The sequence below is a fragment of the Aedes albopictus genome, chromosome 2 (genome assembly GCF_035046485.1).
Source record: "Aedes albopictus strain Foshan chromosome 2, AalbF5, whole genome shotgun sequence".
NCBI lineage: Eukaryota > Metazoa > Arthropoda > Insecta > Diptera > Culicidae > Aedes > Aedes albopictus.
Window position 1 is genome coordinate 317512922 of NC_085137.1, and position 15625 is coordinate 317528546.

The window sequence follows — 15625 nt, forward strand, 5'->3', positions numbered from 1 at the left end:
ACACGGAAGAAAATTATAACCATTGGATTATTTTTCTAATAAAACAACAAATTATCCAAAACTTCAACATCGTTTCAAAATTCAAGATGCAAATTATAGTTCAATTAATTTCCCTCTAAATGACTTATATACAAATGTGTTTTGAAGGAAAGTTACAACATAACCGCTAATAAATTGAGAAAGTAATGGGATGCATATTAGAAATTGATGAATTTACTAAAAAATCGTGAAATGAATGAAATCGTTATAACTTTTTCTCTTGTTAAAAATTTGAAGTTAAGTTAAACGTTTTTAAGAGTTCATCATATAAGTCATGAATGGTCAAAATTTCATTGCAATCAGTTAATTCAATCCGGAGATATAAAAGCTCAAAGTTGGCTATCGAATAATTATACCCTTTTCAAGAATCTTTATATCTTCGTGAAGAATAGCCCGATCTTTTACAAATTTGAATCACTGATACACAACTAGTTGATGAACTTACAGTAAAAATTTGAGAATATTTGATGCCCTTTTCAAAAAGTTACAGCAAATTGAACATTTTTTGAAAAGTGAAAATTTTACCTGTCCCAGTTATTTTGAGTATCCCCTGTATCTATTTCATTTATTTAGCAGTTATAACAATTATATTAGAACAGAATCAACAAACCTTCACCACAACACTTGATTCGTGGCTGCAATCCTTATTCTCGGCTTCGTCATATCTTCATCTTACCTGGAAATTCTTGGTTGTAGGGAAATTTGGTAAACCTGAAATATCTCAAAGGTATTTTGGAATTGCTCTGAGTTTTACATAAGTTCACGGATCTGGGTGGTTTAGACTAGGTAACGTAACTTTTTATAGCACAAATGTTTCAAAGGTACAATATAATGCCTAATAGTCTTTGAAGAATATTAGTAAATATGGTTCATAATGTATCATTATTTATTGTAGCAAGCTAGCATTGCAAGTGTTGATATAAAGTTGTGTACTCCATGTAAGATTGGATGATCTAAATTATCACAAATATTTCATGCAGTGACCCTTGAGAGTTACTTAAAACTAAGCTCCAAGCTCCATAATAGTAAGCATGGCTCATAAAATCCCAAAAATATATAACAACGCTTTTGGTTCCTCGAACTACTTTGGTAATTACACTGCCATGAATCACATTTCAGCCCCATGTTTGCTGGATTTTCTATGCAAATGGGACAGATATGCGATTCATGGCAGTGCAGTGAATGTAACACTACTTAACGTACTGACAAAGGCTATTATCACAAGTGTAGAACTGAAGCTAAGGTCTCCGAAGTGGTTTAGTTGATATTTCAAAATTGTCTTGGAATGGCTCATGAAATGCCAGGGGGACTACAAATTCAGTTGGATGTGTAATGGTACAATTCACTGTGAGAATTGCTACTGTTACTGTCAAGAATTAAACTTCAGGACAGTTTGGACGGCCCATAATGTTTCAAAGGTCCATAATAATATATAGTAGACTTCTGGTTAGTCCAGTGACCACGATTTATTATGCAACGTTACTCAGTATATCAGATATGGCTGCTGTTACGAATGTAGATCTGAAGTTCTGAACTTCAAGAACTGTGGCTGACCTGAAATACACCTATAGTGTCTCAAAAAGACATTTGAGGTTTCAAGAGCTTGACAGATCCCAGCAGATTATGCAGTGCTATTATTTATAGTGAAAACACATAAAGTTATTCTTGTAGACTTGAAGGACTTCATTATAGGACAGTTTTGGCAACCCTGAATGTCGCAAAGGTTTATAATAACATCACGTAGACTTCAGATTTCCATGGTTGAATATGCAACGCTACTCAGTATACGATAGTAATCCTACATTATAGAGATCTGCGGAGGCGGCCATTGTGAGCCAATCATGCAGAGAGAACTGTCAAAGTGTGAGCCAAATGAACATGCTTATCGTTCGTAGGAAGGCGTCATTTGAATGGTATTGCAATAATCGGAACTAAATAAATTAAAATTATTTATTTTTAATATCGAGATATTGGCGGCAATGTATGTTTAATAAAAAGATAAAAATTTATTAATTCTGCTTTCAAAAGCTCATGCTTATGACGACACTTTTGTTGCTGCACTTGTCGAAAAAACTTCCATTGCGCTTCTTGCTTCACTTCTGCCGATATAATTAGCGCATCACTTTTGCATTGAATTTCAGATTTCTTAGATTTCTCCGCTATTTCAACAAAATTTTGAAAAAAAATTCTACCATAATTAGAAAATGTAAACAAAACAACTTCAATCACAACGAAGTCACGCACAAAGTTTGAACATCTAGCTTTGTAGCAAGTGTTGGCAGCTGTTGTAAACAAAACAAACAGCGTTGCCGAATCGACGTATGTAACTTCCGCTCATCTCTATGTAGAGGATTTCTAGTATACGAGACATGGCTACTGTTACGAGTGTAGACCTGAAGTTCTTAACTCCAAATTAGTTTAGCTGACCAGGAATATCCCTAGAGTGTCTCTAAAGGACATTTGAGATTTAAAGAGCTTCACGGATCCCAGCAAATTATGCATTGCTATTATTTATGGCGAAAACACGTAAAGTTTTTCTTGTAGGACTTCATTATAGGACAGTTTGGACCACTCTGAATGTCCCAAGGGTTTGTAATAATACCAAGTAGACTTCAGATTGGTCCAGTAAACGCGGTTGATTATGCAACGATACTCAGAATGACATATATGGCTACTGTTACGAGTGTAGACTTGAAGTTCTGAAGTCCAAGATAGTTTGGCTGACCAGGAATATCCCTATAAACGACATTGTAGATTTCAAGAGCTTCACGGATCCCAGTATATTATGTAATACTATTATTTATGGCGAAAATACATAAAGTTATTCTTGTAGATTTTTTAGACTTTACCACAGAACAGTTTGGAATACCTAGAACATCCTAGAATATAAATCACATTCTGATATTCTTCGTTGGCATAGTCCCCTCGTTCGACCTATCTTAATACCGTAAACCAAAAACTCAAATAAACACGCATAACTAGAGATCGGAGAAGCTGTGCGACAAACAACTGAGGGGCCCAGAATCAAAGGGGTGTAAGTGACCATTTTGTCGATTTTGGGCTGAGCATATCATAAAATTCTTCACATTTCAAGCTTTCAGAAACTTTTTTAAGATTGTTTCTACGATGATTTGAAAAATTACAATAAATCAGAGAAAATTGGGTTGATTTTGAAACTCCATACATTTTGTATGGGATTAAAAATTGATCAAAAACTTCAAACCTCATTTACTCGAAAGTAAGTTTTTGTCACTTACACCCCTTTGCTTCTAACCCCCTCAACTGTAACCTTTTGTTTCAATTTTAGCACTAATAGGCCAACGTTGTATCCACTAATAGGCCAATTATTGTACCATAGACCAACATTGCATACAATCGCATCAAATCCTTTCAAGGTAATTAAGTAAGTTCTTGAATATTTACGTTAGTTTACTTCCGAGTGGCGAATCTTGCATTGTGTAAAGTGTTAAAACACACATAAATAAAAAAAAATAGGGTGCGTGATACGGTCATCATATCATTTCTAGTTCTATTAATTCACGAGTTATGGTCAAAATGGTTAAAGCGGCTTGCATATTAGGCCAAGGTATGATACATATGCCCAAACTTGTAAGAATTTGCACAACATATTTGAAATCAGAGACCCTAAATTCAGTGAGGAAGTGTATTTCCAACACAAACGAACATTGATCACTGCCATGATCAATGTTACCCCAAATCAACGAAATCAAAAATTAGTTTCAAAAGTTTATTTTAACATAATTTAAAGTTTCCCATTACTTTTTCGAGTAGCTTAACACATACTCAGCTTAGAGGGCCAGTACTTGTTTAAAAATATGAAACATGTAACGTTTGCTTTGATCGAGAATTCTGATCAATGTTACCACGGATTACGGTACTTTGTAGTCAAAAAGGCAGGTAAAATAAAGAAATTTCTTCTTATCCCGCAATACATTGGTTTTGAAATATTACTCGAAATAGGTAGAACGAGTTGACAAATTGAAGCACATGTATAAATACGCATGTACACATGAAAAGAAATCTGAAACAATCATCACACAGATGAAGAGAATGAGAATACTTGGCCAAGAAAAATGGAAATATCTGAATGAGCTGATACGTCGATTTGTTGGTAGTATAACTTCTGTTGATTTACAGCCTATATTTATTCAGTGCAGTTCGGATATAGCTTTAGCTAGTATTAAAAACATTACAGTGTAATTGAATAAAACATGATCGTCTGGTTTATTGTAATTGTCTCACTTGTTCTTCTCATTCGGGTAGTCGCTGGTCAACCAACAACACACAGGCATAAAATTGTAATTCGACTTGACTGCTCGCTAGCCTAGATAGCTAAAATAACTTGTTCTATTTACAGAATTTTAAAACCCTAAGCAATGCTCTCTAAGCAACGTATGAAATGCTATTTTGTTTATAGAATTTAAAACAATCGTCTATCAGTAGTAAGTAATCATCAGTTTTGCGATCGTTTGAACAATTGATTGTAACAAATTAATACTTCTCCTCACATTCAAGTATACTGTTGTTTATTTGTTTGTTTCCTTTTTTTTTTGCAAAAATGCAACATGCCACAGCACCATTCGTGTGCACAACCAGTTATGCACGCTATGGTGTAGTATTTAATAACACAGGCAAAACCATTCTGTGTTATTCGACTTTGTAACTCGTAGAAACGCCGGTAACGCGACCGCAGATGCTGTATGCTAGCGAAAAGATTATCGGTTAAAAAGTGATTGTTTATAAAATTTAATTTAAAGAGTTCAAAGCATACATACATGATTTTAAAGATTGTCACTATATATTTAAAGTTACTTTCTGTAGGTTGCATGTCCAGTCGGTCGCTTCTGAATTCCAAAAGTTAATTTTGTGAAAGTTTAAAATATTTAAAGCTGTTGCTAAATAACGGTACATGAGTAATTGGATCTCCAACCCATATTCCGTTTTTCTTGCAAAACTTTGCCAAATAACAAGAAGCTTAAAATCATTGAGGTAGTATGGGCCCATAACTGTATAGACCTACAACCTACAACCTCCATCAGATCATATTATGAAGCGTGTCTCTGAATGTAACACCGTATTGCTAGCGCATTCTTCACCCATATACACACAAGCATCATGCGAATCGACCCACAGACCGGACGGCTCAAACATAAACTTCACTATGCTTCGGTTTCCGCTTGCTAAGTGTGGATGCAGCGGACGACGATGGTTCAGATGTGGATGATTTCTTCTCATTGTTCAGCGTGACGGTGCTGCTGACCTCGACACCGTTGTCGCATGGCAATTCGGTAATGATGGTTCCTGTGCTGGCGTTTGCCGCCGTGGTGGTGACCGGAGTCACGGTGAAGGTCAGCGGTATCGAGGTAATCGCGAGGGGGATGGCATCGGAGGAAACGGTCACCGGGACGGCCGTGGCCGGAACCAGGTTGGCCGCGGTCGCTGTGGTTGTTCCGCCGTTGTCGGTGCTGTCGATGGAGCCATTGGTGCCGGCGGTGGCTGCCGGTAGGACTAGGACCGTGTTGGCACCGAGCGAGCCGGCTTTACCCAGCGTGGAGGTGTTGCTGAGTGCCAGTTCTAGGTTGGTGCCGTCCTTGGTGAAGGTGGTAACTGTGGGGAGAAGAGAAGGTGGTGGCCAATTAGCGAGTTGTATTTAATTACAGGTGTCGAGTTTATCGTTGTATAGGCACGAACATATATGCCTGGGAGCGATCAGTGAAATCTTCTGAGAACAGCGATGTATGTACATCAGACACGGCTGATCATGGACGGTATATTGTAATCAATGAGACGAAACGACAAATAGGATGTTTTCAAACCATTATTGCTCATTGATGATTCACGTACTTGTCGGTAGAAAGAAACCAACCAAATTATATCAATTGATACAGTGAGTCACAATTCCAAACCATCTGAGCTTCAGAGCTATTTCCATTTCTTTTTACATGAAATAGGGTGTCCCAAAAAGTATGGGCATAACTTTGCAATCATGTAACATTGCACTTTGGATTACAAGGGATATCCCAAATGATCAGGATAAATATTATTTATAATTTGGAAAAAAAGGTTGAACTACGTAGATTTTTTTTAGTAAGTGTTATTTCAGTAAAAAAAGCGAAATAACGTTAAAAAAACTGCGCACTCAGTCTTCATAAGTGCGAAAACGTTAATAAAAGAGCACGATTGCATTAAGTCCAGTTAATGTCTTCGGCGCACTATTTCTTTGATTTATCCTCAATAGTCCATTTTACGAGCCATTTTTATGAATGAAATTTTGACAGGAGGTAGCGTCCTAACCCGTGAAAATCAATATCATCATCAACGTTGTTGTCACTTCGTAAAATGGCTCATAAGTGCTTTGAACACACCAAGTTGATTTGTTGCAATCGCGCTCTTTTGTTTACGTTTTCGCACTCTTAAAAACTCGTGCGATAATCCAGTGGTGAACTAAATAAGAAGTTGTCATTACGCTCTAGAATTTGTAGTCTGAGCATTTTCATGACTATTGTTGACACAAACTATTTATTACGTTTGATTACACTACTTACATTAAGGAATCCCCAAATGATTTCAGGCAAGACCAGGAGGGGCCTCAAAAAAGTTTCATGAAGAAACTTCTGGATTAATCTTTGCAGGAACTGCTGTATGAAACCCTGGAGGAACTTTTGCAGGAATCTCTGATGGTTCAAGAATCTCTCTTAGAGAGATCCCTGCAGAAACTGCTGAAGAAATCTCTTATTGGAATTTTCGAGGAATTTCAGAAGGAAATTCAGGAAGAATCCCTCGAAGGGATTCCAGGAGCAATATCTGAAGGAATTCCGAAGAAATCCGCGAAGAAATTTGAAGAGGAATTCCAAGAGGAAATCCTGAAGGAATTCCAGAAGAAATCCCCGACTGAATACCAGGATAAATCTCCAAAGGGTTTCGAGGAGGAATCCTCGGAGGAAGAATCCCCCACGTGAAATCCCCAAAGGAACTTTAGGAAGAATCCCCGAAGGAATTCCAGGAGAAATCCCCGAAGAAATTATAGGAGGAATCCACGGAGGAATTCCCGGAAGAATTCCCGAAAGAATTCCAGTACGAATCCCAAAGGAACTCCAGCAGTAATCCACAAAGAAATCCTACCTGGAATCCGCAAAATAATTCCAGTGGGAATTCCCAAGGGAGTTCTAGGAAGAGTTCCCAAAGAATGTCTAGGAGGAATCAACAAAAAAATATCCAGAGGAATCACCGAATGAATTTCAAGAGGAATCTCCGAAAGAACTCCAGAAGAAATTCCCGAAGGACCTTTGGGAAGAATCATAGAAGAAATTCAAAAAGAAAACCCCGAAGAAATTCTAGGAGGAATCTCCGAAGAAAGTCTAGGAGGAATTCCCGAAAAAATTACAGGAGGCATTCCGGGAGGAATCTCAGACGGAATTCCTAGTGGAATCCTCAAAGGTTTTCAAAAGGAAACCCCGAAGAAATACCAAGGGGAATTCCCATAGGAAGTTCAGGAGAATCCCCCAAGAAAATTCATAAAAGAACAATCCCCGAATTTCAGGAGGAATTTCCGGAGTAATCACCGAAAAAAATTCAAGATGAAAATCCCGAAAAAATTGCAGGAGGAATCCAGGTTGAATCCAATGCGGAATTTCTGAAGCAATTTCAGGAGGATCTCCGAAGAAATTCTAAGAGATTCCTCTTAAGGAATTCCAGGAGGAATTTCAAGAGGAGTTCTCGAAAGAATATCAGTAGGAATCTGTGAAGGAACTTCAAGAGGAATCCCCAAAGGAATTCCAGGAATAATTTTCAAATTCAATCAAGGATTTCTAGGAGAAACTTTCGAAGAATAGCCAGAAGATTCCCGAAGGAACTCCAAGAGGAATTCCAGAAGAGATTCCCGAAGGAATTTTAGAAGGAATTCCCCTAGGAAACCCTGAAAGAATTCTAGGAAGAATTCCCGGAGGAATTTCATGAAGAATTTTCGGAGGAATGCCAGGAGGAATCTCTGAAGAAATTCGAAGAGGAATCACAAAAGGATTTTCAAAAGGAAACTCCGAAGGAATGCCAAAAGGAATCCTTATAGAAAGTTCAGGAGAAATTCTCCGGAGGAATTCGAGAAAGAATCCCCGAAGGAGTTCTAGGAGAAATCATCAAAGGAATTCCAGGGGAAATCCCCAAAATAATTCCAGGAGGAATCTCTGAAGGAATTCTTATAGGAATCACCAAAGGAATTCCAGGAGGGATCCACGACGGAATATCAGGAGAAATCCCCAAAAGAATTTCAGGAGGAATCTTCGATGGAAGTCTAAGAGAAAACTCTGAAAGAGAATCTAAGATCCAGAAGGAATTCCCGATATAATTTCAAGAGGAATCCCCGAAAGAATTCCAGGAGAAATATCCGAAGGAACTTTAGGAGGAATCCCCAAAGGAATTCCAAATGGTATCTCCCGAAGAATTCCAGAAGAAATTCTTAAAAAAATTCCAGGAGGAATCCTCGAAGCATGTCCAGAGGAATCCCGGAAGGAAGTCCAGGAGGAATCTCCAAGGAATTACAAGAGAAATTCCTGCAGGAATTTCAAGGGGAATTCCCGAATAAATTCCGGTTGGAATCTCCGAAGGATTTCCAGGAGCAATCCTCGAAAGATTTTCTACGGAATCACCCAAAAGGAATCTTCCGGGGTAGGGGTAATTATTTGCAGGAGGTATCTCCTAAAGAATTCCTGGAGGAATTCCAGTAGGAAATCCTGGAGGAATACTTGTAGAAAACACCATGAAAGATCCCTCAAGAATATCCTGGCGATATGCCTGATTATAATCCTAGGGAAATTATTGGAGAAACTCATAGAAGATTCTCTGAAAGAACTCCTGTAGGAATTCCTGAATGAGCTTCTGGAGAAATCGCTGATGTAACTTCTGGAGGCATCCGTGAGTCCTTCTTGAAAAATCTCAACCTACAATCTGAAAGAACCACAGAAGCGATCCCTGGAAAAATCCCTAAAGGAACTTCTCGAGGAATCCTCTAAGGATATTCTGAAGGAATCTTAGAAGGAACTCTTATACAGGAATCTCTGAATAAACTACTGGGGGAATCCCTGTATTCTCCAGGAGGTATCCTTAGATCCTTCTATAAGATTTTATGAAGGACCTCCTGGAGAGATTTCTGAAGGAACTTTTGTAGGAATCCCTGAAGAAATTCAGGAAGAATCTCTGAAGAAACATCTGCAAGAATCCCTGAAACTTCTGGAGGAATCTCTGAAGGAAATCCTGGACTAATTTCTGTAAGAACTGCTGTAGGAATTTCCAAAGGAACTTCAGAAGGAATGCCTGCAGGAGCCCCTAGACTAATTTCAAAATATCTACCTAAAGAAACTTCTTAGGGATTCTTGATGGATCTCCAGGAGGCATTTATGAATCCTTATGAATTAATCTCTGAAGGGACTTCTGGAAGTATACCTGAGGGCATATATCTATCATAAGGTCAATAACTATTTTAAATGGTGAGAATACAACTGTCAGAAACTGCACTTACCAGAACTTTTGATATTGGACGGCAGAATGGACTTCGCTAGGGCCGCCGTTGCCGATTGGCCGGCGTGCAGAGTATTGGACACCGAGTTCGAGTCGAGCTCCTTGATGGGAGCCAGCAGCAGTGTACCCACTACCGGTAGATCACTGTTGTACTGCGACTGCGTAGACGCCGGGTAAATGGACGGATTGTTGGCCAGCTGTGAGGAATGAGAGCAGGATGTAGAAAACGGTAGATCTGTCTTTAGTGATAGAAACTGAGTATACCTGAGTGGTCATCAGCGCCACGCCGGACGCAATGTTGGACGTCCGGTCCTGCAGGGTGGCGATGTTCGCTAGTGGATGCATTTTGCTATCCTTGGCAACGTCTGGAGTAGGAATGCGAGGCCGGGCCTTCGGTGGCACACTTGAAATAACGGACCCGTTAAGGCTCAGTTTGGAATCTGTGTTTGATGAGAAGAGTCATTAGATGTTTTATAGATCCGACTTACGATTTGAAGAATTGATCTCACTTTGTTTAACTATCTGCCGCGGATGATGTCCGGATTTTTTCCTCACGAACTTGTCGTAGAAGCTGATTTTTTGCATCGGAGCCCCAACGGCAATCGGTTGTGTGATGCCAGCCTCCGGACTAGAGTACACCGAGTTGTTTCGATGGCGCTTGAACAGACCGGATGAGTAGGTCGTCGAAGCGCTTCGGATCGAAAATCTGTTCATCTGTCGACCGAACCAGCCCTTACGGCGTTCGGCCATAGGAGTGTCTACGCTTTCCTGTTTTAAAGAATTGGTGATGAATATTTTATTAATCTATCAGTGAATTACAAGTACTTACATAATCAGCGTAGACTTCGTCGTTCACAGGACGTTTACCACCTCCGATGTTCGCGTAGACCGCTTCGGATTCCTTGACGACGTAGTGTTCAGCCGATCCCTTCGGCTCTTCTCGTCGGTAGTGTTCGGACGCAACCGTGTATGGCAAATCTTTTGGCACCACTTCCTCCCAGTATTGATCTTTCAGTAGTTCGGGATGTTCATCGTGCATCTCGTCGACGATCATGTATGATGCCTTAATGTGTCTGTCGATCAACCAGTTCAGTTCAATATCATCATCGTCCTCACCGAATGGGTTGATAAGGACTTCGGCAACCTTCAACCAACCAACGTAAAACACGAACTGTAGTGCTGTGAACAGTGGGAAGTACACATCCAGTTCCATGTAGGTGTTGGTCTTGGGGTCGAACGTTGGGATCATTTGGCTGCCCATGATGGCCGCCGTAAAGTAGGAATACAGCACCAGCGTGACTACCTGTGTATATACCAACGGTACACAGACCGTGTCGTAACCGATGAGACCGCCTAACCGTCGTCGGATGTCGGACAGCTCCATCAGCAGAGTCTGTACAATGTGATCGGATGGGATCATCTGATCTTTTCTGGCACGGTTGATGATGTTGGTTGCCCATACCAGGGGCATCCAGTATTTGGACATGGGACTCTTGGAGTCCATGATTTCGAATATTTTCCGCTCGCTTTCCAGCATCAAACCGGCATCCACCAGGTGTTGCCAGGTTGGAAAGCGACGCTTCACACGCAGGGAAATCTTCTGCAGAGTAATAACGTAGGCGAGGACCATGTATCGCATGATGTTTCGTCGCATCAGTCGGCCAGTTTCATCCTGTTATAAATGTTGACATACAAAACATGAATTTTATGGCAATCATATTTTTTAATATTGAATCTTTAACAGAGGTTTTCAACTTTATTTATATCGATACGATCAATTTAGGTCCATGGAATGGATGCAAATAACCCGGCATTGTCCCTAAAACTATGAGAATCTGATTGAAGGTTCGATATTCTAGTGAATAATGTTAGCTCTTAATTCAGCTTCAATTCAAAACTTCTGTTCAAGACTCTATACTGACAGTGCTCAAAGTTGTAGTCAAAATACTTCCTCAATACTAAAACCCAATAAAACACTTACATGGCCTTGGATGGCAGCACTGACGAATAGGGCAAGCGTGTCGGGCCAGGGCAGCAAACGGTATTGCTCCCACCACCTCTTCACCACCAGACTCACATAGAAGCCCAGAACGAACGAGAGTGGCACGTTTTCCCGCTGCTGCCCGCAGTAATTCCGTATCCTTTCGAATACTCTGAAAATACAACGAGTAACGAGGATTTCAAGTAATTAAGAGTTCCTTAATTAAGAATTACTTCAATTTTCATATTTGTTAATAACATGACTTTAAACGATTGGTGGATACAACGACTTACCTTCTTCCTTCTTCATTCAGACCATATCTATAGGTGAAATTTAGTGTGTAGTAGACGCATAAATATGCTAGTAACTCTCGCCAAATGGCTTTATATACACTGCCACGCCATCTAAAATGGAGAAAAAAAAAAAAGTTAGTATATGCAAAACTGTTCTTAAGATGGGAAGTTATTACAAAATTATGCAATATAATGCGATTGCTTCCAACATCATTTTTTTTTCAGAGTGCCATATAAAAACCATAAAACCTCTCTTTCAATGAAATACCGAAGATCAACAGTGTTTATCTTCGTCTTCGATTATGAAGTTTTGTATTAGTTGAATTATTCTTTACATATAACATTTATGAAATCTGTTAGATCAACTTCTTGATCTAAGATGTTATTTTGAAGTAGTATACAAAAAATAAATTTGAAGGGTAGGATAATGTTCAACTTTTAGCTAGAAAATACGATATGTCCATATGTTACAGGTTATTCATTATGGGTTTTCATTGAACTGCTTTAAACGACTCAGTGAGATGAGACTTATATATGAAGTCTACTTATTTTTGACGAAGACCTTTTATCAAAATATTTATGTTTTTAGTTTTATCTTAGTTCTATGGATTTAAACAAGTTTTATTCTACAAAACATGTTGGTCAAGAAAGCATGGACGGATCATTAGAGCAGAATTCTGCAATACGAACCTATAAGGCGTTTTGGATTTAAATGTAATATTAACGGAAACTATGACAATGGCGGCCAAGGGGCGCAAAGGGAGGTTGAGGGCATTTCAGGGGGTTCCGAAGAGTATCAGGAGAGGTACCAGGAGATCTCAGGGGCGTTTAAAGAGGATGCCAGGGGATTTCAAGGAGTACCAGGGGATGTAACTGCTGAATAGCTCAAGAGGGCAGCCTTCCTGAGACCTCCTAAACCAATACTCAGGGTCGGCATGCTTCTCGACCAGTTAACAGCTGGCAGGGAATCTTCGCACTATCGTACTTAAAAACTCACGTCATGTTACGTTCTTCTGCACATTTATTCCTGGACTTTTCCGGTCTTTTACTCTTCTTACACTTCCCGGACTTTTCCGGCATCTTGCCCTTTACTTTGCCATATTCTTACATTTACTCTAAACTGGCCTTTTCATTTCTTCAGGGCCCCTTCTTCTACTTTGCACGACTAGCCTACTCCTCCAGGTCTTCAACGATGGCGACGTGCACAGTTCTTCTGCAGCCTTACGGGGTGGGGAAGCAACGCGATGGCGGCATTCACACGCCCTTTTGGTCTTCTGGCGGCCGAGTATGTTGACGCACTCGGTCAGCTGCGGAACTCTCTGAATCTTTCCAACGAAAGTGGGGGGGTCACTTGAACTCTTACAGAATCGAGTTCTATCCAAAACAGCGGGGTTATATGGATCCGGATTTACGTATGAGGATCATCATATAGGTTTGCTGGAGGAAGAACCAAATACCAGCTGTCCTTCTAGGCTTCACTCGCATTTGCATTTTTATCTTCAACTCTTTCTATGCGGGTACAACCTTCCGCACGATTGTTCACTACTTACGGTTCTTGTGCCAGTCTTTCAGTATAATGGAGTAGAGTGTTGTTGGGTCACTGGCCTTCAGTTTTCGGACAGTTACCCGAGACATTGTACTGTAGTACTGTACTTTCACTGTACTAACACGGTCTAACAGTAACTAACAGAGAAAACTGCACGATACTTACGGGCACTACCTGCACTGTTTCATATAAACCACGATTTCAATTTTTCACAAAATCTCACAAATACTCCACACTGAACTGCGAACACTTACAGACATTAAGGGGTCCCAGTGGCATATTGAACCACTACCGGTTACTTGACCGAGTAGACCGTCGCGTAGTACCGTAGTACCGGTATGTCATCGGAGTGCCGGTCTACCATCAACCTGAATCACCGGGTCAGTTTCGGCACCTCGCTGGTCGAGATGCTACCACCAGGAGAACTTCCATGTCGGGGTTTTCTTCGACCGTGTAAGCTAGGACCATCGGTCGGGGATTTGACTAAGTAGCTCACGGATATTGGTCCTCTTGACCTGTGAACCGGAAGCCGGCCTCCAACTGGAATCGCATTGCCGACTTCGGCACCGTGCCGGGAAGAAAAATTGATTGAGTGAGAATTCTTATCGCCAGAAAACTTTTCGTTAGTGTAGGCTAGTTCATCGCCGAGGCTGGTCGAGTAGAGCGCGAGGATAAAACGTGGGCGCTTTGAATGAGTCCAAACAGAATGTGGTTAAGTTCGAAGCTAACTGTTGTGGCGTACTAACAGCATCCAAAGGATTCGATATGGTGCTCGCTAACAAGTTTACTATTAAGAACATGAAGAGCTCGGCATGCTGTATGCGGGTCGCGAAATGGCGAATATTTAACAGGAGCCGAGGGGCTCGGTAGTGTGCGTGTTGACAGAAAATATCCCAAGCAGCACCTGCAACATCATCCTAAATAATATGTTGCTTTTTATACTGGTCTAAAAGAATTGCAAAAAAAGCACACACAACTTCCATCTTGTCACTTGAGTTGCATTTGAACTCCGAATATCGTTAAGTTGCGGCTTTGTTTCTTAGAAATCACAGATAACATCGTGTTTGACATCGATTTATGTAGGTGGTGCATACATATTCTTCACAAGTGACGCCCTTAAAACTCCCGTAATATTATTGAAATGTCCCTGAAATCTCCGTAATTTCTTTGAAATACCTTTAAATACCCGTAAAAGGCTTCTGAGACCCTCCTGAAACGCATTGAAACGCCCTTGATACCCCTTGAAACGGCTTCAAAAGGCTCCTGAAACCCCTCCAGAAAAAAACCCTTGAAATGACCCTTAAATGACTTGATGTTTCTCTGAAACCTTCTTAACCGCATTGAAAATATCTTTAAATCCCCGTAATCTACTTGAAATGCACCTGAAACCCTTTGGAACGCCTTTGAAAGCTTCCAGAACCCTCTGAAATGCCCCTAAAAACCTCTTGAAGCGCCACTTAAACGCTATCAAACGCTCTTGGAAACTTTCGGAACGCCCTTAAACGTTCTTGAAGCCCTCCTAAAACTCTCTGAACCCCTTTGGAAAGCCCTTTTAAAGCTCCTGACACCCCCCCCCCCCCTCAATATTCCTGTAATTCTATTGATACGACCCTGTTATCCCCGTAATCTCATTGAAATGCCAACTAAACCTATCGTTACGCCCTTTAAAGGCTCCTGAAATTCCCTGAAAAAAACACCTGGAAGGTTCTTGAAACCATTTTGAATGCCCTCTTTTGGGCTCTCTGGGAGCTTCCAGGAAGCCCCCTTGGCACCATCTCATATGCAAAGCCGCATGGCGCAAAGGTCGAGTATTCAGGAGATACATGCGATAGACCATGCAAGTGAAGGAATTGCACTTGTCTGCCCCCGTAGTCCCACACATCCATCACAGCAAGAAAATCACCGACTTTGGTTTACCGAAATCTCAACCGCTGAGCGTTCGGCAAACAGTTTTACCGAAAGAAATCAGTAAAGTTAGCTGATTTTACCGAAATTCTGTGAAATATTATCGTTATCTGTCAAACTGAAGTCTCCAGTTAGCCTAGTGGCCATGTATCGCCAATCCGGAGATGGCGGGTTCGATTCCCGTTTCGGTCGGAGAAACTTTCTCGACTCCCTGGGCATAGTGTACTTGCCTCACAATATACAAATTCATGCAATGGCAGGCAAAGAAAGGCCTACAATAAATAAATGTGGAAGTTGTCAAAAAAACACAAAGATGACGCAAGGCAGGCC

The 15625-nt window shown here is 40.5% G+C and overlaps 1 protein-coding gene across 2 annotated transcripts in view; it reads right to left on the minus strand.

The window, feature by feature from the left end:
• Positions 1-5013: 5013 nt before the first annotated feature.
• The window catches only part of LOC115257976 (bestrophin-2), a 105289-nt gene continuing 94677 nt past the window's right edge, over positions 5014-15625 (minus strand). For both annotated transcript variants that reach the window (XM_029857932.2, XM_029857933.2), the window contains exons 3-9: positions 11845-11955; positions 11552-11723; positions 10400-11242; positions 10080-10338; positions 9835-10010; positions 9572-9767; positions 5014-5667 (exon numbers count right to left, since the gene is read on the minus strand). In XM_029857932.2, the coding sequence (XP_029713792.2) occupies positions 5204-5667; positions 9572-9767; positions 9835-10010; positions 10080-10338; positions 10400-11242; positions 11552-11723; positions 11845-11955 (2221 nt within the window). In that variant the 3' untranslated portion in view covers positions 5014-5203. The remainder of the gene's footprint in view (positions 5668-9571; positions 9768-9834; positions 10011-10079; positions 10339-10399; positions 11243-11551; positions 11724-11844; positions 11956-15625) is intronic.